Genomic DNA, 23,598 nt, shown 5'->3' with positions numbered 1-23,598 from the left:
GTGCCCTGGGCCCAACCCTTCCGTTTCCGCAGGTCCTGGCTCTGCAGCCTCCTCTGCCCCTCTGGCTTCAGCCTCCCTCCCGTCTCTGCTCCTGCCCAGTAGCATTTAAACTGCTTGAGCCACCTGCCTCATTAAAAGGCAACCCCCCCACCCTGTGCGGCTTGTAGCCAGACTTTTTCGAACAGTCTTCTAGTCTGCACCCTACTTTCCACTGCTAAGCCTGCTGTCATCCATGCCCCCACAGTGCTGTTCATACTGCCACTCTGCCGGCTGTGCAGGCCCGTCACGGGGCTCACTCTCCCGAGCAGCAGGCCTGAGTCCTGCTGATCCCGCATGTGCCACTTAGATGCCCACAGAGACCGTCTTTCCTTCCCAGTCTAGGAAAGGGCACCAGCGCGTATCAGTTTCGTTAGACAGGATCACGACACCTCTCCCCCATGGCCCCTGCTACCACCCCAGCTCAGTCCAACAGCATCCCCTGCTGGTATCGCTCAGCTCATCTCCCACCCCTCCAATCCATCTGCTCTTCTAAACCACCCCTGCTTCAAAGCCTTAAGAGGAGTTCCCTGGTGGCCGAGCAGGTTCAGGATCCGGCATGGGTGCAGCCAAAAAATAAAAATAAAAAAAGCCTTAAATGGGAGTTCCCGTCGCGGCGCAGTGGTTAACGAATCCGACTAGGAACCATGAGGTTGCGGGTTCGATCCCTGGCCTTGCTCAGTGGGTTAAGGATCCGGCATTGCCGTGAGCTGTGGTGTAGGTTGCAGAGGCTGCTCGGATCCTGTGTTGCTGTGGTTGTGGCTGTGGCCAGCAGCTACAGCTCTGATTAGACCCCTAGCCTGGGAACCTCCATATGCAGTGGGAGCGGCCCAAGAAATGGCAAAAAGACCCCCCCCCCCAAAAAAAAGCCTTAAATGGCTTTCCAGTGCATCAGGTTCAAGTCCAAATTCCTTGCCATGGCAGGCAGGAGCCTTCACCTTACTCAGCTCTTGCCTCTCCCTCTCCTCACCCTGGACCGAGCTGCAGTTCCTCCACTGTGCTGTGGGCTCACTTCTCTGGACCTTCCCCCAGCGGGTCCCTCTGCTCTGGCTGACTCCTGCCTGTGCTTCAGGTCTCATTTGGACATCAATCACTTTTCTCCAGGAGCCTTCCAGGAGTCACAGTACTGAATTAGGGGTCCCTCCCACGTGCTCCCACAGCTCTCACCTGTTTGCTGACCCTACACCCCTGTGGACTGTGCCTCGAGAATGGAACTGTTGTCTTGTGCACCAAGGAAGCCCCAGGATAGGCAGTGCACAGTGTGGGGTAGACACCCAGACATTTCTTTCCAACACACGTACCCCGAGTCACCGAAGAATGCACCTGTGGCTTTCAGTTTTCCTTAGGCCACAATGAGTTATCTCCAAATTTGGTAAAAGATGTTTAACAACAGCCTAAAAAGACAAAATCAGTAAAAATGATCTACTAGTGGGCTCCTTGCAGCCACAGGCTTGTACTAAACAAACTTAAAGAACAAAATGTGCACAGGCTCCGGGTGGAGATTTAACCACTGACACAGATGACAGAGTTGTAATCGGGGGGTGGGGGGGCATCTTTTCAAAGATGACACTGTGACCTTACAGTCAGCCAGTCAGCTCCAGGAAGTGGGAGATGGAGGGAGATAAGGGCTGAGCCCGTGGTGGAAGGAGCCAGAAGTTTTAACTTTCAAATGGGCCTTTGGATAATTCCCCAGCTGGTTTGCAGATGACAAAAATGTTTTTTCCGTTTATTTGTTTGGAGGGGATAGAATTTAGAGAAAGAGAATTTTTCATCTGCCTAAAACTCTGTTGAATATCAAAATATTTCCATTTTATTTCTGTATCATAAATTTGTCATTTTAACAACTTTGATCATTAGCTAATATAGTAAGTAATATAAAAAATGAGGGAGAAAAAATGTTAGTATTCATTTTCATAAAGTGCAGATTTAATTTTCAGGTGTTTGCCTCAGTAAACATCATCTCATTTCAAATCCTCCTCTGCTGCCATCCAGGGAAGGGGGCGCTGTTTAAAAAATGTTTTCCTTAACAAATGTCTAACACCAAGAATAAATGAAAGATCCAATAAGGACAAGTTTTTCCGCAAACATTTTGCTGGGTAAGATTTCTAAGGACAACAGAACTGTGTGAAAAATAACCTTCCATAGTTAATGTGAATACATATAATAACAAGGACATAACTTAGTGCTTATTTTGCAATTTTTAGGTCTCCAATTATGACAAAGGTATCTAACCGAACAGTTACCTTCATGTGTGGCTAAAATATCTTTACTGAAGTTGCTTGAAGACATTCTCTGGCTTTGGCCCTTGCAAGAAGTTAATTCTGGAGTTCCTGAGGTGGCTTAGCAGTAATGAACCCGACTAGCATCCATGAGAATGCGGGTTCTATCCCTGGCCTTGCTCAGTGGGTTAAGGATCCTGCACTGCCGTGGCCCGTGGTGTAGGTCGCAGACACGGCTGGGATCTGGCATGGCTGTGGTTGTGGTGTAGGCCGGTGGCCACAGCTCCGATGTGACCCCTAACCTGGGAACTTCCATATGCTCTGGGTGCGGCCCTAAAAAGTCAAAAAATAAAATTAATTCTCACATCTCTCACCAATTATATAAAGCTGCTGTTTCCGTCAGACTGGCATTTATATTCAAAGTGGGATTCTTAATTTACCACATTAAGGACTGGCATCTTTTTCAAAAGACTCTTGCTAGCAACAGGGCTAAGTAAGTACTAATGTCTTAAGTTTGCCAAATGCACACTGCTGCGGCAGTATACATATGGATTATTAAAGTTGTCTACTCAAGTATAAAATCTATGCAAAACCCTTACAATATAGGCAAAATGTTCAAAGTCTATGAAAAAAATTTTCTTTTCCAAGAAAGTGCAACTGCAGGGTCTTTTGAATGACTTTCTCGATGGTTCTGCAGGAAACTTAGTAGTTTGGCTCAGAAAGTAGAGTTCCTCCTGAGGACTTCACGCTCTTCCTAGAAGAATACAAAGCCAAATTTCAGGCAGCTTTCTGAAAAGAAACCATTCTTAGTTTGTGGCTACACAGTGAGACACACTGGAACTGATACTAATGAAGGCTTTTGGATTCGCTGTAATTTGTGCGAAGATATGACAGAGCTGTTCTGCTCTTACTCTAGGACATTGGGCCGTTTTATAACGTTATATGTGGTGCTTTGTAAACACTGAGAGTAGGCATGAGATTAATCAGACAGGAGGAGATCAGAGGTGTTTTCAGTGCTTTCCCAGGTCAAATCGCAATGCTTTCAAATAAATCATTAAAAAATATAACATTTGCTTTGTTATTTCCAGTATTTTACATAGTTAATGGATAGTCATGGTGCTGGGGCTTGAGACCAGTCATCAGTGACACATTCGGTCCCATGATTAGATTTTCAGCATTTGTTCCGCGGCTGCTAGATGGTACAGGAAGTTTTCTGTTGCTGGTGGAAATCGTCTTTGCTTTAGGGCCTCGTAATTAAGCACTCGTTTTTCTCCATCATCTGAAACTTCTGAAAATGGAGCCAAGTTGGTGAAGATTTCTTTTGTTTTTAGGGAAATATCCTTTAATAGAACAGGAAAACACGCAATATGTCAATATCAGAAAGTTTGAATAGTTCTCTAGAATTCTTCCTTTTTTTTTACCAGACTAACTTTATAAATTATAAAAAGAAACATTTAAAACCACAAGAAATAAATGTCATCATGGGTAATTTTGAGCAGCAGCAACAGTAGAGGGGGTATGTCATTTAGCCACTTTTATTTTGCTTTCTTGGGCCGCACTCTCGGCATATGGAGGTTCCCAGGCTAGGGGTCGGATTGGAGCTGTAGCCACCAGCCTGCTCCAGAGCCACAGCAACTCCAGATCCAAGCTGCATCTTTGACCTACACCACAGTTCCCGGCAATGCCGGATCCTTACCCACTGATCAAACTGGCAACCTCATGGCTCCTAGTCAGATTCCTTTCCACTGCGCCACGATGGGAACTCCTAACCTTTTTTTTTTTTTTTTTCTCTTTTTTCCATTTCTTATGCCGCTCCTGTGGCATATGGAGGTTCCCAGGCTAGGTGTCGAATCGGAGCTATAGCCTCTGGCCTACACCAGAGCCACAGCAATGCGGGATCCCAGCCGCATCTGCGACCCACACCCCAGCTCACGGCAATGCCGGATCCTTAACCCACTGAGCAAGGCCAGGGATGGAACCTGCAACCTCATGGTTCCTAGTCGGATTTGTTAACCACTGCACCATGACGGGAACTCCTAACCATTTTTTTTTAAGCCAGACCCATGACATGTGGAAGTTCCCGGGGCCAGGGATCAAGCCTGAGCCACTGTAGAGACGATGGATCCCTAACCTGCTGTACCACAAGAGAACCCCAGAACTTCATTCTTTTTAAGGCTGAGTAATATTCCACTGTAGGTATACACTACATTTTTTTTTCAATCCGACAACACATGCCACACAACTGTGAGACTTCTCTTAGATTTTTTTTTTTGTCTTTTTGCTATTTCTTTGGGCCGCTTCTGCGGCATATGGAGGTTCCCAAGCTAGGAGTCTAATCGGAGCTGTAGCCGCTGGCCTACGCCAGAGCCACAGCAACACGGGATCCGAGCCGCTTCTGCAACCTACACCACAGCTCACGGCAAGGCCGGATCTTTAACCCACTGAGCAAGGGCAGGAACCAAACCCACAACCTCATGGTTCCTAGTCGGATTCGTTAACCACTGCGCCACAACGGGAACTCCTACACTACATTTTGTTTATCCATTCATTCAGACGGTGATGGACATATGGGTTATTTTTACCTTTTTTTTTTTTTTTTTTTGGTCTTTTCTAGGGCTGCACCCGCAGCATAGGGAGGTTCCTAGGCTAGGGGTCTAATCAGAGCTGTAGCCGCCAGCCTACACCACAGCCACAGCAACATGGAATCTGAGCCGCGTCTGCAACCTACACCACGGCTCACAGCAATGCCGGATCCTTATCCCACTGAGTGAGGCCAGGGATGGAACCCGCAACCTCATGGTTCCTAGTCGGATTCGTTAACCACTGAGCCACAATGGGAACTCCTATTTTAACCTTTTGAGTATTGTAAATAATGCTGCTATGGACATAGGTGCACAAATATCTATTTGTGTGCCTGCTTTTAATTCATTTTGATATATACCCAGAAGTAGAATTTTCAGATCTATACTGATTCTGTATCTGCTTTTTTGAGGAACCTGATATGGTTCTTATTTTAAAAATGTTTTTTCTTACCCGCTCCCTGACTCGGAGCACCCTCTCCCCCGGTATTGTTTTTAGAACAAATCTCTTCCCCAAGCCCTCTCTTGCCCAGGGTGAGTGACCCAGCACCTGCCACACAGGCTTCACTCCCCTTCCCTGACTGCCATTCCCTTTGGATCATTGAGGATTCGCCACAGCTTGCATTACATCCTGGTTTGCTGGAATTCCTGTCGTGGCTCAGCAGTTAGCGAACTTGACTAGCATCCATGAGGACAGGGTTTGATCCCTGGCCCCGATCAGTGGGTTAAGGATCTGGCATGGCTGTGGCTGTGGTGTAGGCCAGCAGCTATAGCTCCGATTGGACTCCTAGCCTGGGAACCTCCATGTGCCTCAGGTGCAGCCCTAAAAGACAAACAACAACAACAACAACAAACCTGGTTTGCTGACATCATTAATTTATTCAAATATTTTTGAACCTCTGCGACATGCCAGACACTCTCATCCTATATTATACCAAGTCATCTTTGGATGACTTTTAGTCCATGAAAAACACAGTAATTCAAAACTTGAATTTACACATTTTACCAACATTGTAAAGAATCAGTGTTTTCATTCTAACATGGATGGGGGGACGGGGGGGGGAGGGGCGGGCAATGATGATCGGGTAGGAGTCTCAGTAGCCTAGCCTGTCCTGTCCTATCCTCTCCTGTCACCCAGCATCCTGGCCTGATTTCTCAGGATAACACCCACACACCTCTCCTGGACATAGACGGGCCACCAGCACTGAACAAAAAGAACACTGCTGCTGTCAGGTCCCCACCAAACCCCATGGCCCTCTTACCACCGGCAATTACATCTGTCACTATACTTGCTTGGCTTCAGCACCAGCCCCCTGCACCCACCTCTCCCTGGGAGCCTAGCAACTGATTGGCCAGGGTTGCTCATCCTCTCCAGGTCCTGCAGACCTCATCTGAGCAGCTGTCCCCCGGCCTCTCCAGGCATTGTCACCCAGTTCACGTGAACAGCAAGCAGATAACCAGCCACTGCCCAGTGATACCGTTTGGGGACTCAGTCCATGGGAAGATGAAAGCATTACCTGTATAACTTGGCTGTCTGATTTCTCTGGATCTTCTGCCGACTGGACAATTAACTGACCGATTTCTTTATGCAGTTTGCCCATTGTCATGGCCTCTGGTGAGATCAAGAAGAATATGTTGTGTGAACATTGAGAAGTTTACATAATTAAAAATAATCATCAGGAGTTCCTTTCATGGGTCAGCGGTTAACGAATCCAACTAGGATCCATGAGGATGAGGGTTCCATCCCTGGCCTCGCTCTGTAGGTTAAGGATCTGGCATTGCCATGAGCTGCAGTGTAGGTTGCAGACGTGGCTCAGATCCTGCGTTGCTGTGCCTGTGGTGTAGACTGGCAGCTGCAGCTCTGATTACATCCCTAGCCTGGAAACATCCATGTGCCGAGGGTACAGCCCTAAAAAAAAACCAAAAAAAAGCTTGATACAGAGGGGATTTTTAAAAAGCAACTGACAACCCCCCACATTTCCATCTCATTACTGCACACAAATATGACACAATAGGAGGTAAAGCATGATCATGATTTATATACTTCATGTCCAAAACAAAAATATACCAATACCAAACCAAAATTCTGATATAAGAATTCTTTTTTTGGCTACATTTGTAGCACGTGGAAGTTGCCGAAACAGCACGTGGAAATCTGAGCCAGAGCAGAACTTTTATTTTTTATTTTCTTTTTCTTTTTCAATTTTTTATTTCTAGACAAAACCTAATAAAAACTGATTACAAACAGGTTGTGATTTTAAGCCAAGAGTCTGACTTTCCTGTCCAGTTGAGCATTTACACGTATCTTTCTGGCAGAGATACTGTGAAAACAGCACTTCCTGTCAGTTCTGCAGAAGCAGCTCAACATTTAGTGTCAAGGCCTTCAGAAATGGGCCAAAGCAGCAAGCTGTTACATTAATTATATAGCTTGCTGTTTTCTGCAGCAAGGAGGTTCATAGAAGTTCCTTTTGACACTCCGAGGGACAAAGTCCCCTAGGATGAGCCCGTTGTATAGACTCAGAGCAGCAGAGGCAGCAGGCAGTGGCCATGCTTTCTGGTCCTAACGCTGCAGTAGCTCCCATGGCCCTGGCTGAAGCTAGTTTTCTATTGCTCTGGTGTCACAAAAGGCAGTGTATCCTAAAGATCTGATTCTATATTTTGAATTTTTCACCAGGAATACATATTATGTTTGTAATTTCAAAGCAAATTAAAAGAAAAAAATATATATATATAAAGATAAAAGCAAATTAAAAGAAAATGAGTTCTGGTCCTATTAATTCGAGGCTGCTAGATAAAAACCTCACATAATCAGAACCTCATTAACAAAAATCCCTAATTGACTGGCATTTAGCTGCTCCCACTTTTAGAAGAAAGAAATGACAATACAAAAGCTATTATCAGTAATTCCCATCTAAAACTAGTATCTCATAGTGTCCTGAGCTCAAAATGTATTTAATCCAATATTTTCTATGTTTGGCAGCTGTAATTTAGGACCTTTTTTTTTTTCCCGGCCACACCTGTGCCATGTGGAAGTTCCTGGGCCAGGGATCAAACCCACACCACAGCTGTAACCAGAGCCACAGCAGTGACAGTGCTGGATCCTTAACCTGCTGAGCCACAGGGGAACTCCCTAGAACATCCTTTCTTCTTTTTTGTTTGTTTTTTGGGGTTTTTTTTTGGCTTTTTAGGGCTGTACCTGAGGCATATGGAGGTTCCCAGACTAGGGGTCTAACTGGAGCTACAGCTGCTGGCCACAGCAACACCATCACCATATCCCAGCCGAGTCTGTGATCCACACCCCAGCTCACGGCAAGGCCAGATCCTTAACTCACCAAGCAAGGCCAGGGATCGAACCTGCAACCTCACGGTTCCTAGTAAGATTCGTTTCCGCTTTGCCATGACAGGAACTCCAAGAGCATCCTTTCTTATTAGCCCAAGATTGCACTCATTCCCTACTGCTTATGGAGATAGGCTTCAGGAAGAGTCTCCATACGGGAGTCATATTCAACATTGTGGAGTGACAATGTCTGCACACTTTTTGATACTCCTTAATCTCATTCTCCCTTAATGACTTAACAAAAATGGGGGAAACAGTGGTGTAGGACTTCCAAGACTAGGTCACAGAAGGCGCCGTGGTCCACTCTCTCTTGAGTTAATAATCCCTGTTGGGGAGGCCAGCAGTCACGTGGTGATAACACTCAAGCTGCCCTCTGGAGAGGCCCGTGCGCTGAGGCCTCCTGTCAACAGCCACGTGAGTCCGCTTGGAAGTGGACCCTCTAGCCCCAATCAAGCCCTCTTTTGACTGCAGTCCTGGCAATATCTTGATTAAAACCTCATGAGAGACCCTGAACCAGAACCTCCTAGCTAAGTCATTCCTAAATTCCTGCCCACCAAAACTGTGAGATAGTAAGTATTTGCCGTTTTAAATAACTAAGTTTAGCAGTAATCAGTTATGCAGCAACAGATAACAAATATACCTTGTTGAAATAGAAAAGTGGGGAGACAAGGTGAGTAGACCATTAATCTTAACGTAAACTGTGCAGCACCAGCACTCACATGTATCGCTAATGGGCTGGTCTATCAGAATGAGTGCTGTGTTCTAGACACACGAAAACCCTTCCAGCCTCAGCACAGCAGGTAAGGCAGACCCTCGAATACTGGTTTTAGAGAATCAGCCTAAAAAATAGAACCGCATGGCTTACATCTTGTGTCAGCAACAGAAGAGAAGATGATAGAGAACTAACCTTTTGCGAGCGGAGCAATGGTGATCTCACTATCTGCCAGATTCACAAACACATCGTACAGGTCTGATCTATTGCTCACCTCCAAGTCGACAAAGCCAGCGACGTAACCTGCACCAGAGAGAGGACCAGTGTGACTGGGGGAGGAAGAAATCACGCTGGGAGCACACGAAGAGCAGAGAGTCTCAAATCGCATCAGTGCTTTTCTTCTGGGGTTTCTCCTGGATAGTATGGTGGAAACGGGCATCACCTTCGCCAATTTCAGATTTGATACAACCAACGCTAAAGGAATCAGGGCAACTCAAGAATTAGCAGCAGTTCCTGCTGTGGCGGGACAGAGATCAGTGGTGTCTCTGTAGTGCCAGGATGCAGGTTCCATCCCCGGCCCCACTCAGTGGATTAAGGATTAGGTGGCCAAAAAAAAAAAGAAGAATTAGCAGAATTTTGGAATTGGTGATAAGACAATCATTCCCAGACTTTTGGGATTTCATAGAGCAGTACAATTTTTTAAAAAGTTTCTTGAAAGTTCCCATGGTGGCGTAGCAGAAACAAATCTGACTAGTAACCATGAGTATGCAGGTTCAATCCCTGGCCTCGCTCAATGAGTTAATGGTCCTGCTGTGAGCTGTGAGCTGTGGTGCAGGTCACAGACATGGCTCAGATTCTGCTTTGCTGTGACTGTGGCTGTGGCCAGCAACTCTAGCTCCAATTTGACCCATAGTCTGGGAACTTCTGCATGCTGTGGTTGCAGCCCTAAAATTCTGTAAGGACTAATTTTACTTTACTAAATGAGAACATTTAAAAAACAACAACTGCAGGAGTTCCTGTTGTGACTCAGGTTAACGAACCCGACTAGTATCCATGAGAACATGGGTTTGATCCCTGGCCTCTCGCAGTGGGTTAAGGACCCAGCGTTGCTGTGTGCTGTGGTATAGGTCGAAGATGCAGCTCAGATCCTGTGTTGCTGGGGCTGTGACATAGGCTGGCAGCTGCAGCTCCAGTTTGACCCCTAGCCTGGGAACCTCCATATTCCACGGGTATGGCCCTACAAAGACAAAGATTAAAAAAAAAAAAAGACCAGAAAAAAAAAAACAGTTGCAAAAAACCCCAAAACCTACCACAGAGCACCCAGACAGACACCCTCATTTATGAGAGAACTGTGATATATGACAAAAATGACACTGCAGATTCATAGAAAAAGGATACTACTATTCAGTAATTGTTCCTAAGCCAAGTTGCTATACAAATGGAAAAAAAATAAAAATAAAACCGGATCCCAAACTCACACCCTTCAAAAACAGTAATTCCAGGGAGTCCCCTGATGGCTCAGTGGGTTAAAGACCCGGCCTATCGCTGCTGTGGCAAGGATTCGATACCTGGCCTGGGAATTCCCCCAAGCCATAGGTGCAGCCCCCCAAAATAAATAATAAATAAATAAATAAACAAACAGCAATTCCAGGTAGATTAAAGAATGGGAAAGAAAAAAACTTTTTAAGAAGTTACAAGAGGAGTTCGCGTCGTGGCGCAGTGGTTAACGAATCCAACTAGGAACCATGAGGTTGCGGGTTTGGTTCCTGCCCTTGCTCAGTGGGTTAACAATCCGGCGTTGCCGTGAGCTGTGGTGTAGGTTGCAGACGCGGCTCGGATCCCGCGTTGCTGTGGCTCTGGCGTAGGCCGGTGGCTACAGCTCCGATTCGACCCCTAGCCTGGGAACCTCCATATGCCGTGGGAGTGGCCCAAGAAATAGCAAAAAGACAAAAAAAAAAAAAAAGAAGTTACAAGAAAATAGAGCAGAATGTCTATCACTGGGTTAAAAATTTTTTTAAAGAAACACCATGAAACCTGTAATATGAATGTTCACAGCAGCACTCTTTTAAAATGAATAACAAGAAAAGTCCAAATGAATAAACTGTATTCATGTATTACTTGAGATCCCATATAGCAGTGAAAATGAGTGGGGCTACAGACACCCATGTGAACATGAGTGAATTCCACCAAAAATGTTAAATGTTGAGAAAAAAAAAGAAGAATTTGTCCATCGTGCAGTAAGAGTCCATATACATGAATTAGGTTTAGTAAAACTAAACAATATGTTGTTGGAATTCCCTGGCGGCTCAGTGGGTTAAGGATCTGGCATTGTCACCGCTATGGCCCTGGTTACTGCTGTGACTCAGGTCAATCCCTGGCCCAAGAACTTTCCCCATGGTGCAAGCACAGCCAAAACAAACAAACAAACAAACAGACAAAATATTTAGATGGTAAATTGGATGTGATGTGTATTTCACCACAGTTTTTTGTTTTTTGTTTTTGTTTTTGTTTTTTTGGTTTTTTTTTTTTTTGCTTTTTAGGGCCAGACCTGTGGCATGTGTAAATTCCCAGGCTAGGGGTTGAGTTGGAGCTACAGCTGCTGGCCTATGCCACAGCCACAGCAACTCAGAATTCAAGCCATGCCTGCGACCTATACCACAGCTCACGGCAATGCTGGATCCTTAACCCACTGAGCAAGGCCAGGGATCAAATCCAATTCATCATGGATCCTAGTCAGGTTCATTAACTGCTGAGCCATGAAGGGAACTCTACCACATATATATATTTTTTTAATTAAAAAAAATTTTAATAAGACATGCAGGGAGTTCCTGTCGTGGCTCAGCAGTAATATACCCTACTAGTATCCAGGAGGACACAGGTTCGATTCCTGACCTCACTCAGTGGGTTAAGGATCCAGCATTGCCATGAGCTGTAGTGTAGGTCGCAGACACAGCTCAGATCTGGGGTTGCTGCAGCTGTGGTGTAGGCCGGCAGCTACAGCTCCAATTAAACCCCTAGCCTGGGAACTTCCATATGCTGTGAGTGTAGCCCTGAAAACCAAAAAAAAAAAAAAAAAAAAAAAAGAGAAGACACAGGGATGTCCAATGGGCACATGAATAAATAAATGCTCAACATCACTAATTACCAGAGATATGCAAATCAAAACCACAATGAGGTGCCACCTCACACCAGTTAGAACGACCATCATTGGAGTCCCACTGTGGTGCAAAGGGATTGGCGGTGTCTTGGGAGCCCTGGGACGCAGGTTTGATCCCAGCACAGTGGGTTAAGGGATCCAGTGTTGCCACTGCTGTGGCTGAGGTCACAACTATGGCTTGGATCTGATCCCAGGCCCAGGAACCCCATATGCCACGGGACAGCCAAAAAAGAAAAGAAAAAAAAAAAAGGAATGGCCATGATCAACAGTTCTACAAATAACAAATGCTGGAGAGGGTGGATAGCAAAGGGAACCCTCCTTCTCTGTTGGGAATGTAAACTGATACAACCATTATGGAAAACAGCACAGAGATTCCTCAGAAAACCAAATATAGAACTACCATTGATCCAGCAATCCCACTCTTGGCCATATATCAGGACAAAACTATAATTCAAAAAGATACATGCACCCCTATGTTCATAGCAGCACTATTCACAATAGCCAAGACAGGGAAACAACCTAAAAGTCCATCAACACACGAATGGATTAAGATGTGGTACATATAAGCCCAAATGTCCAGACGATTGGATTAGGAAGATATATACACAATGGAATACTACTCAGTCATAAAAAAGAATGACATAATGCCATTTGCAGCAACATGGATGGAACCAGAGACTCTCATACTGAGTCAAATAAGTCAGAAAGAGAAAGACAAATACCATATGATATCACCTATAACTGGAATCTAATATACAGCACAAATGAATGTTTCCACAGAAAAGAAAATCATAGACTTGGAGAATAGACTTGTGGCTGCCTGGGGGAAGAGGGAGGGACTGGGAGGGATCGGGAGCTGGGGGTTAACCGATGCAAACTATTGCTCTCACAATGGATTTACAATGAGATCCTGCTGTGTAGCATTGAGAACTATGACTAGATACTTACATCGCAACACAACAATGGAAGGAAAAATTATGTATACATGTATGTGTAACTTGGTCCCCATGCTGTACAGTGGAAAAAAATAAATTAAAAAAAAAAAAGATATGGTACATATATACAATGGAATACTACTCAGCCACAAAAAAGGACAAAATAATGCCATTTGCAGCATCATGGATGCAATTAAAGATTCTTATACTTAGTGAAGTCAGTCAGAAAGAGAAACACAAATACCATATGATATCACTTATATGTAGAATCTAAAATATGGCATAAATTAACCTATTTATGAAACATACTCAGAGACATAGAGAATAGACTTGTGGTTGCAGAGGGGGAGAAGGAGGGAGTGGGATGGACTGGGAGTTTGGGGTTGGTAGATGCAAAGTATTACATTTAGAATGCATAAGCAATGAGGTCCTACTGCATAGCACAGAGAACTATATATAATCTCTTGGGATAGAACATCATGGAAGATAGTATGAGAAAAAGTATGACAGTATGACTGGGTCATGATGCTGTACAGCAGAAAATGACACAACACTGTAAACCAACTATAATAAAAACAAAATTTTTTAAAATTTAAGGGAAAAACAACTGGTGGCAGTTAGCAAAGAAATGATAAATGCTAAATAATCCCCATAGGAATGCATTCACACAAAAAAAATTCTACCTGGAGTTCCCATTGTGGCTCAGTGGTTAATGAATCTGACTAGGAACCATGAGGTTGTGGGTTCGATCCCTGGCCTTGCTCAGTGGGTTGGGGATCCGGCTTTGCCGTCACAGACTCATCTTGGATCCTGTGTTGCTGTGGCTCTGGCATAGGCTGGCAGCTACAGCTCCAATTAGATCCCTAGCCTGGGAATCTCCATATGTTGTGAGTGTGGCCATAGAAAAAGACAAAAAAAAAAAAAAATCCACCAGCAAAAAACAAACACAAACAAACCACTACCAGGTTAAAACCTTTCCTCGCCTCCCCTGGAACATGCTGTCTACCTGGACACATCTGCAGGGCTTCCAGCTCATCGGCGTCCAGGTGTACATAGGAGTGAAGGATGGTCCAGTCCTGTCGATGCCACACCAGGGCAGGGAGAGTCCTGGGGGTCAAGGTGAGAATGCAGATAGTGACTGACCTGCACCCAAGACTCAGCCTGCCCTTCTCCCTCTGCTGGGGGCAGAAACTGCCTACCAGAGGCAGAGGGGAGAACAAATCCTAAACATGTTAACACCTCCAGGCTTCAAAGTAAAGTAATGCAATGTCTGAAATACCACTTTTGGGGTCAAGATTGGCCACAAAAAACTCCGGGCAAAGTTTCAAAAGATCTCCAAGATGGCAAGGAGTGACATTTCTAAAGTGTTCCTACAAACACCCCACTCTGCAGACCACCACAGAGGGAGTCTGATGGGAAAAGCCAAAGTGGCCCCAGAAAGCATGAAACTTTCTTTTTGTTCTTTTTAGGGCTAAACCTGCCGCACGTGGAGGTTCCCAGACTAGCGGTGGGTCAAATTAGAGCTGCAGCTACCGGCCTGCGCCACAGCCACAGCAATGCAGGATCTGAGCCGCATCAGCAACATATGCCGCAGGTTGTAGCAACACCAGATCCTTCCTTAACCTACTGAGTGAGGCCAGGGATCGAACCCACATCCTCATGGATACTAGTCAGATTCCTTACCCGCTGGGCCACAGTGGGACTTTTGCAAGAGACTTTTTTGAAGTCTTGCATTTCATATTTAAAATTCCAGCCAAACTTGGCGAACTACTTTGTTTTTGTACAAAGACCAAAATTTCACCCTCAGCCTAACACATTCTATCTCTACCAATGTGCAAAGGAACAGGCGACACAGTAACACACAGGGCCCCGAACTGGATGCCAACAAAGTTTACACTTTTTAGTGATAAGAGATCATACCTGGTAAACTCCTGGACAGCTTCTATTTTGGGGTGATAGACGACAATCCTTTTCTTTAGCATCAGTGCTGTGTGTAAGATAACAGTTTCCATTCCAAACTGAGATACAATGTCTTAAAACAAAATAAATTATAATGTCACTGTATTATATAAGGAAATTAAGTTTTTATCAGAAATAATTATAACAATATAAATGCAAAATTATTCTTTAATTGGATCTTTCCTATTTTATTTATTTATTTATTTGATTTTTTGGCCATGCCTGTGACATGTGGAAGTTCCTGAGCCAGGAATGGAACCTGCACCACAGCAGTGACCCAAGCCACTACAGGGACAATGCCAGATCCTTAACCCACTGTGCCATAAGAAAGCTCTGCAAAATTATTTTTAATACAGAGAATACGTTTAGGTAAATGTCGTACGTACAGAAGCACCCTTTCTAGTGGGTGGGCATATCAATCCATCCACCTGCCCCCCAGGGTGTGTATTAGTACAGTAGCTACACCTGCCCCCACTAAGGGACTGGAGGCTGGATGCAGAGATGAAGCCAGACTCACAAGAATGTAGACTTATATGAAGGGAACTACCATTTTCAGTGTCATGAAAGCATAAGTTTTAGAAAATGTTCACTGACCCTCCCTCCAATCCATACACGTAAGTCCTTGAGGGACAGCTGGACAAACACCTAACACGTCAAGAGGAAGGCTCAGAAACCATACCAAACAGCAGGATCAACGGCAAAGACAGGCACCGTGGGAAGATGAGAATGGAGGCCAGTATCGGCCTTGGAGTTCCCTCCGCCTCCCTTTTAAGGACCCTGACGTCGTGCCTAAGCCCTGGACGGGACTTTCCAGTGTGCAGAGAGGCGGGGAGTTAGACGGGGCGCTCTGGGGCAGGGCTTGGGCTCTCCGGATGGAAGGGGTCCCTCCCTGAGACCCAAGGGAGGGAAAAGGATGGCGGGCCGTGGAGACCTTGAGCTGTGAACTGCAGCTCACGGGTGAAAAAACCTTTGTATGTTAGCAGGTGGAATGGAAAGGGATGCCACAGAAGTCTGCCTTCCTGGCAGAGCTTGACCCACATAAGGAAACGTAGGAGCTGAGCTACCCTCCTGTGGCGGAAACAAATACAGCAGAGATGAAAAATGAGAGGCTGTCCTTGGCTTGGGGATTTTGTTTGCTGGGATGGGTTTTTGCTTGTTTTCTTTCTTCCTCTTTTTTTTTCATTTTACCTTTGATGGAGCCTGCAAGGTACGCTTTTCGGGCATCAAAGTCCTTGCTAAGGAAAGAGCCATTTTCTTCACTTTGGCAAATCCCCTTTGTGAGAACAGCAATGTAACTCTCCATCATTTTAACTGGGCTCCCGTGTTTCAGGTACATTCTGTGAGAAAGGACAAAAATCAATCATGATTCTACTTAGCATGACCCACCTGGAGAAATGAACCAAGGCTAGGCACGGGTACTTCCTAGAGAATCTAAGTCAATTTGCTAATACACTTCTGAATGCCTGAATCTTCCTGACAATTATTACTTCTATAATTTAATTTGAAAATGTATTTTAAAAAACCCAAAACCACCACTTGACAAACCATCATCAATTCTTTTTTTTTTTTAGGGGTGGAATCGGAGTTGTAGCCACTGGCCTATACCACAGCTGAAGCAACGCAGGATCCAAGCTGCGTCTGCAACCTACACCACAGCTCACAGCAACGCCAGATCCCAGCCCACTGAGTGAGGCCAGGGATCGAACCTGCAACCTCATGGTTCCTAGTCAGATTTCTCTCTGCTGCACCACGAGGGGAACTCCAGCTATGGACTTTCTGAGGCCCCACTGTTCTCAAGAATATTATATCCTTATCTCTTTTTGTGTCTTACATTCATAAATGGTGTTGTTAGTCATAAAAACTGTTTTATTGCTGGGATCTCCTTTGACAAGAAAGGAGCTTTATGCCTTGTTCACAGAGACAGTAGTAATTAGGTGTAGAACCTATATTTATTACCAAAGTTTGCAGAGGTAGCTATATTTAGATAATAAAAAAAAAGAAAGAAATCAAACTCCTTTAAGCAAGTTCATGGTGAGAAATGCACATCAGATACATCCGACAAGTAAAAACTTCCAGAAAATGCTGACAGGAAACTGGCCACATTTATAGCTCACGTGTGAAATCAGTGCCTTCCCCTGAAATCTCTTCCTGTGAGTAACTTAATCTAAATTCTGCTGGAGAAGCAGGACTGGGTCTACTGGGGCATTTTAGCAGCTGAAGGGATAGAACACTGAGGTGGAATCAAAATCACTGTTTAAGACAGATCGCTTGGAAAGTATATTTATTGTAGATTAAGTAAAAAAAAAAGTAATTATTTTAACTGCTTACTAAATGTTGTCACTCATCAGTGCTTGAAAATTATTTCAATGCACAAATCAGGGGGGAAGAGAACAGAGAATATGGTAAACGATCATATACGTAAAATACGGAGTTCCCTGGTAGCTCATTGGAATAAGGATCTCTTGTTGTCACTGATGTGACTCAGGTCTCTGCTGTGGTGCCAGTTTGATCCCTAGCCTAGGAACTTCTGCATGCCACAAATGCAGACAAAAAAAATTTTTCTTTTTCTTTTTTTTTGCTTTTTAGGGCCGCATCCCCAGTGTATGGAAGTTCCCAGGCTAGGGGTAGAATCAGAGCTGCAGCTTCTGGTCTGCACCAACCACAGCCACAGCAATGTGGAATCCAAGCCACATCTGCAACCTACACCACAGCTAAGGCAATGCTAGATGCCTGACCCACTAATCGAGGCCAGGGAATCAAACGTGCAACCTCACAGGTACTAGTTGGATTTGTTTCCACTAAGCCACGCTGGGAACTCCTAAAAAATTTTAAATTTGTAGTTCTCTTGTGGTGCCAGTGGGTTAAGGATTTGGTGTTGTCACTGCAGTGGCTCAGACTGCTGCTGTGGTACAGGTTTGATCACTGGCTCAGGAACTTCCACATGCTGTGGGCATGGACAGAAAAACAAAAACCAAACCAAACAAAAACAAAACAAAATTTTTTTAATTATAAAAGGGGTTCATGGTAGTGGACCCAGATCTCACAGGGGGAATGAACCCTCCAGGCCGGCTTCCATGGCCACTTCGAACAGCACGCTGATGAAAGGGAGCGCCTCAGCACCGTCAAAAAGTATTTGCATAACTAACTCAACACTGTAAATCAACTATCCTTCAATAAATATACGATAAAGTAAAAAATAAAGGAAAAGTCAAAAAGAAAAGAAAAAAAGTGTCTCTGTGTGTGTGAACAGGCACATGTGTTCATGGAAGTGAGCAGGTGTGCACAGGATCACATGGGTGTGGACCCGTGCTAGAGCAAGTAGTCCAGTCTGGTAACGTGTGGGGACAAAGGGGTGGCCAGCAATAGCTTGAGTCCTCATTTCTCTTGTAACTGACAAGAGAAACAAATCCAGAATGTGACAATGCCACGGCATTGCACAGCTAAGAAAACTTTTGGGCCTCCTCCTGGGCAGGAAGTGGTATCAAAGCAGCCTTGCCTTCTGGGTCCCAGTGAATTACCTAACCCTGACTCAACCAAAGGAAATGGGGGTCCAATGTTTGTTCAAAAACATCTTGGCAGTGTTTTTTAATTCATGGCTCTGGATAGCACCCCTTCTAACAATAATAACCCCCCTTGTGTCAGTGCTGTATTTGCAGACACCTGTTTATATTCCACAGTGAGCCACACGCCTGCAATTTATCTCATTGAGACCAAGAAGTCTTTCTTATCATTGCTGACTGCAAAAAAAGTAAAACTTCATTTTGTCAAAATACAACCCAACGTAAAACCTTAGGAGCATTCCCATTGTGGCTCAGCGGGTTACAAATTAGACTAGTGTCCATGAGGATGCGGGTTCGATCCCTGGCCACCCTCAGTGGGTTAAGGATCTGGTGTTGCCATCAGCTGTAGTGTAGGCTGCAGACACAGCTCAGATCTGGTGTTGCTATGGCTGTGGTGTAGGCTGGCAGCTACATCTCCAATTCAACCACTAGCCTGGGAGCTTCCATATGCCACAGATGCAGCCCTCCAAAAAAAAAAAAACACCTTAGGTCATGGAACAGTATTCCTACTGTGTACGCGTGTGTGTGTGTGCGTGTGTGTGTGTGTGTGTGTGTGTGTGAACATACATAAAAATGGCAAAAGGCAACCATTTATCAGGCGTACAGTGAGAAAAACAAAAACATACTCCCTTTATCCTCTCTAAAAAAACCTACTTACTAGGCATAAACCTGAAGGCTGAGGGTAATACAGAACACCTAGTTATGATTTTATCTAGTGATAATATTAGAAAAAAAACAAAACAGAACCCAAAACCCTGCAAAAGCCTTGATTAAAGAAAAAGCCAATGTCTCTAACATATAAGATTTCATTAATTTCATGAGATATACTAATCAAGGCAAAAAGTAGACTGGTACATTTTAGATAAATGTTTTCAACAGCTGGGATAAAACTGAAGGCATCCACTTGAATCACGATTAACCAATTAATCAGTTTCTCAGCTCCTCAGCATTCTAGCTAAGAAATATTTTCCTTTGCTTTAACATAATTCAAAATGCCATTAACTTTCCCCAAAATGACTCCCACACAGAGATCTTAATGCAAATAAACCAGCTCACTACTTCCATCTTAAAGAAAGCTCCAGATTGGAAGTAAGAGAAACAAGAGACTGAAAGTGACTCAAGAGAGCCAGAAACGACAATAGCTGTGCAAACTGCTTTTTCTCCTCCCCTCTGCCATCTTCCTAATAAGAGGAACAGAATCATGGAAACAGAAGACAAAGTTCCTCTTTATAAAACAGTGTCCAAAGGGCCAGCAAAGATCAAGCTGGGGAAAAGGGAAGGCTGAAATATGCTTCCTCAGTGTGGAAATCTACTACGCAACTATTGAGTAAGATCTTCATTTCTGTATATTAGCGTTTAATACAGTTTTCATACAGACCTACACAATATCCTAGTGAAGGCGGCATATTTCTCTGGATTAAAATCTTTGGCGGTCAGAACAATAGAAAAATGAGTCACCTGTCCAAAACAAACAAAAAAAGTACACTCTTTAAAGACACTTTCATAGAATTAATCTTTATTACTATATTCTAACAAGTCTACCGTACAAAACCAGAATTACAAGACCAAGATGTAACAAGCCCTCAGTGGTTCTTCATATGTGTATATACACACGCTAAAAACTACTTATATATATACATACAAATTTAGTTCCCTACATAAGAATGTAATGCTTTTAGAGTTAGAATTAATTTTTTCTCAAAAACATAAAAGTATATCAAATATTAAAAATGAGAGTTTTTACTTAAAGCCCCTTTCCCTCACCAAAGCAGAACTAGGAATGCTATATTAGATCTATTACTCAGTGACTATTTTTCTTTAATAAAATAGAAGGATGGAAAACAACAAAAATAACAAAAACAACAAAAAAGTTTCAGCAGAATTCATACAGTAAAAATCATACAGGGAGTCCCGTCGTGGCTCAGAGGAAATGAATCTGACTAGTATCCATGAGGACACGGGTTCAATCCCTGGCCTCGCTCAGTGGGTTCAGGATCCGGCATTGCTGTGAGCTGTGTAGCTTGCAGATACAGCGTGGATCTGGCATTTCTGTGGTTGTGGTGTAGGCCGGCAGCTATAGCTAAGATTCGACCCTTAGCCTGGGAACTTCCACATGCCCCAGGTTTGGCCCTAAAAAGAAAAAAAAAAAACAAAACTTCCAGTTTCCAAAATAGTCAATTCTCTGTAGAGTGCTATATAAGCTAAAGCGCATTGTTACAATAAACCTTTATTTATTTATATGGATCTATTATTATACATACAAATTTCTAATAATCATATACCTCTTATTCCCATTAATGAGTTTTTCTTAACAATTTAATTTTCTAATTATTCATCTCTGTTTTGTCTTAAACTTATTACAGTTTCTAAACTCTTGCCTTCCTGCTATTTTAAATGTAATTCCTTACATTTAAACAGGTACCTTGGACATGCGTCACACTATCTGGTGATTGGCTATAAAGTTAGCCTTGAAAAAGTAAAAGAAGTCTCTACCCAGAAATTAGCAGAGAACTCAGCCAGTTCTTTCCAATATTCTTTTCTCTGAAAAAAACCTGCTGGCTATGTGGGATTAGGAAATTCCATGAGGCCATGTGCTTACTGGTTTTCAGCCCCGAGAGTGTTCATATTAAGCGATGTGTGTTTAATATGACACAACGTCTACCGAACACATGAATTTCCTCGATTATCCTCTCTATTCCTATTATTTCTTTATTTATTTTTGGCTGGGCCAGAGGCATTCAAAAGTTCCCAAGAGGAGTTCCTGTTACGGCTCAGCAGTAATGAACCCAAACAGTATCCATGAGGATGTGGGTTCAATCCCTGGCCTCAGTCAATGGGTTAAGGATTCAACATTGCCATGAGTTGTGGTACAGGTCACAGACAAGGCTCAGATCTGGTGCTGCTATTGCTGTGGTGTAGGCCAGCAGCTGCAGCAGCTCCAATTCAACTACTAGTCTGGGAACTTCCCTATGTCCCAGGTTTGGCCCTAAAAAGCAAAAAAAAAAAAAGTTCCCAGGAGTTTCCGAGCCAGGGATGAGATCCAAGCCACAGCTATGGCAACACTGGATCCTTAACCCACTATGCTGGGCTGGGGATTGAATGTGCATCTCAGCATTCCCAAGATTCCACCAATCTCCTTTCACCAACAGTGGGAACTCCCCAGGCCAAGGACTGAACCTGACTGTAGCAGTAACCAGAGCCACAGCAGTGACAACACCAGATCTTTAATCTGCTGCACCACTGAAGAACTCCTATCTTCTCTATTCTTAACATGTGATCTATAAACAAACGGAAAAGTCTTCTTAGGTAGAATAATAATTATGTCCTTTAAAATAGTTTTTAGGGAGTTCCCATCATAGTGCAGTGGTTAATGAGCCCGACTAGGAACCATGAGGTTGCAGGTTCGATCCCTGGCCTTGCTCAGTGGGTTAAGGATCCGGTGTTGCCTATGAGCTGTGGTATAGGTTACAGATGCGGCTCGGATCCTGCATTGCTGTGGCTTAGGCTGGCAGCTACAGCTCCGATTAGACCCCTAGCCTGGGAACCTCCATATGCCGAGGGAGCAGCCCTAGAAAAGGCAAAAAGACCAAACAAATAAAATAAAATAAGTTTTTAGGAGTTCCAGCCATGGCACAGCAGAAATGAATCCAACTAGGAACCACGAGGTTGCAGGTTCAATCCCTGGTCTCGCTCAGTGGGTTAAGGATCCAGTATTGCCATGAAGTGTGGTGTAGGTTGAAGACACGGCTCAGATTCGAGTTGCTGTGGCCGTGGTATAGGCCAGCAGCTGTAGCTCTGATTTGACCCCTAGCTTGGGAACTTCCATATGCTGCAGGAGTGGCTCTAAAAAGACAAAAAAGAAGGAGTTCCTGTTGTGGCACAGTGGTTAACGAATCCAGCTAGGAACCATGAGGTTTCAGGTTCAATCCCTGGCCTTGCTCAATGGGTTAAGGATCCAGCGTTGCCATGAGCTGTGGTGTAGGTTGCTGACGTGGCTCAGATACCGAGTTGCTGTGGCTCTGGAGTAGGCCGGGTGGCTATAGCTCTGATTAGACCCCTAGCCTGGGAACCTCCATATGCCACGGGAGTGGCCCTAGAAAAGACAAAAAGACAAAAAGACAAAAAAAAAAGACTAAAATAAAATAGTTTTTAATTAAGGAGAAATATTTCTTCCCACCTTTAATCAGAGTCAAAGCTATGAAACTACTTCTGCATTTCTACTCCATCCAAATATAACCTGGGAAAGGCTTCTATTTTCTACACCAACCACAGGTTAGTCATATAATATACACCAAGAAATATGAAATGAATGAGAGTGAAATGTGAGAGACAACATTTCCAAAGAAAGTCATATATGTCATATTTTCCCAAAGCATCTCTGAATCATGAAGTCTAAAGCAAAAGGTTATTAGAATAATCTTATATCACTTAAAATATTCTTGGCTTTTTGACTTTCGTACATACCTTTTTCAAGACGGAAGCATCTGGCACTTCCACTGTTGTGATATAAAACCAGGTTCTTCTGTACTGACCATAGACAAAGGGATGGAGAAGTCTGTTTTCATCTGTAAGGCAGCATTTTCGCAGCAGCAGATTCCTTAAAGTAGCTGTCGTGGAAGGATAACACCACACCCACAGAACTTCTCCATTTGTGTCCTTTTCTACGGTGGAAAGATGGTCACTGTGAGAATGTCAAACAGCAGCAAGGAAGTGAATTGATTGGTGACTCAGAAGCACTTCGTGGAATCAGTTTTAACAACCCATTTTACAAAGCAACCCAGCACATGTGACACTCCAAATTCTCACCTACCTGTCCCGGTGACATTATCTAGCTCTCCTGATCTTGAGTATTAGGCCAACTGAGTAAAAAGCGTTTCTAACAGATCATGAGGAAAATGTCGCCTTAGAAGTTTTAGAGAGGTCTTCCCTATCGCCTCCCGCACAAATTCTCATCAACTTGTAATCATTTTATATTTGGTCTAGTTGAAATGTTCTTTAATAAATACAAAAAAAGCGTTTGTTGAAAACAAAGCTGGGGGAGTTCCCGTTTAGCTCAGCAGTAATGAATCTGACTAGGATCCATGAGGACATAGGTTCAATCCCT

The 23,598-nt window shown here is 43.9% G+C and overlaps 2 protein-coding genes across 7 annotated transcripts in view; one reads left to right on the top strand and one right to left on the bottom strand.

The window, feature by feature from the left end:
- The window catches only part of SFXN4 (sideroflexin 4), a 40,639-nt gene extending 24,105 nt beyond the window's left edge, over positions 1–16,534 (top strand). Inside the window, exon 15 of one of the 3 annotated variants that reach the window (XM_047761141.1) lies at positions 16,506–16,534. The gene's annotated coding sequence lies outside the window, so the exon portion shown is untranslated. Of the gene's footprint in view, positions 1–2,240; positions 2,307–6,209; positions 6,477–16,505 lie in introns of those variants that run through there. The other 2 variants (XM_047761140.1, XM_047761139.1) reach the window with 2 other exon arrangements.
- DENND10 (DENN domain containing 10) overlaps positions 1,941–23,598 on the bottom strand; it is a 41,261-nt gene continuing 19,603 nt past the window's right edge. For 2 of the 4 annotated variants that reach the window (XM_047761134.1, XM_047761136.1), the window contains 8 exons: positions 22,959–23,175; positions 19,873–19,952; positions 16,123–16,271; positions 14,896–15,007; positions 13,982–14,082; positions 9,079–9,186; positions 6,352–6,446; positions 3,318–3,595 (listed from right to left, as the gene is read on the bottom strand). In XM_047761134.1, the coding sequence (XP_047617090.1) occupies positions 3,419–3,595; positions 6,352–6,446; positions 9,079–9,186; positions 13,982–14,082; positions 14,896–15,007; positions 16,123–16,271; positions 19,873–19,952; positions 22,959–23,175 (1,039 nt within the window). In that variant the 3' untranslated portion in view covers positions 3,318–3,418. Of the gene's footprint in view, positions 3,596–6,351; positions 6,447–9,078; positions 9,187–13,981; positions 14,083–14,895; positions 15,008–16,122; positions 16,272–19,872; positions 19,953–22,958; positions 23,176–23,598 lie in introns of all 4 variants that reach the window. The other 2 variants (XM_047761135.1, XM_047761137.1) reach the window with 2 other exon arrangements.

The sequence above is a fragment of the Phacochoerus africanus genome, chromosome 15, assembly GCF_016906955.1.
Source record: "Phacochoerus africanus isolate WHEZ1 chromosome 15, ROS_Pafr_v1, whole genome shotgun sequence".
Lineage (NCBI taxonomy): Eukaryota > Metazoa > Chordata > Mammalia > Artiodactyla > Suidae > Phacochoerus > Phacochoerus africanus.
This window is presented reverse-complemented; position numbering and strand designations above follow the sequence as displayed.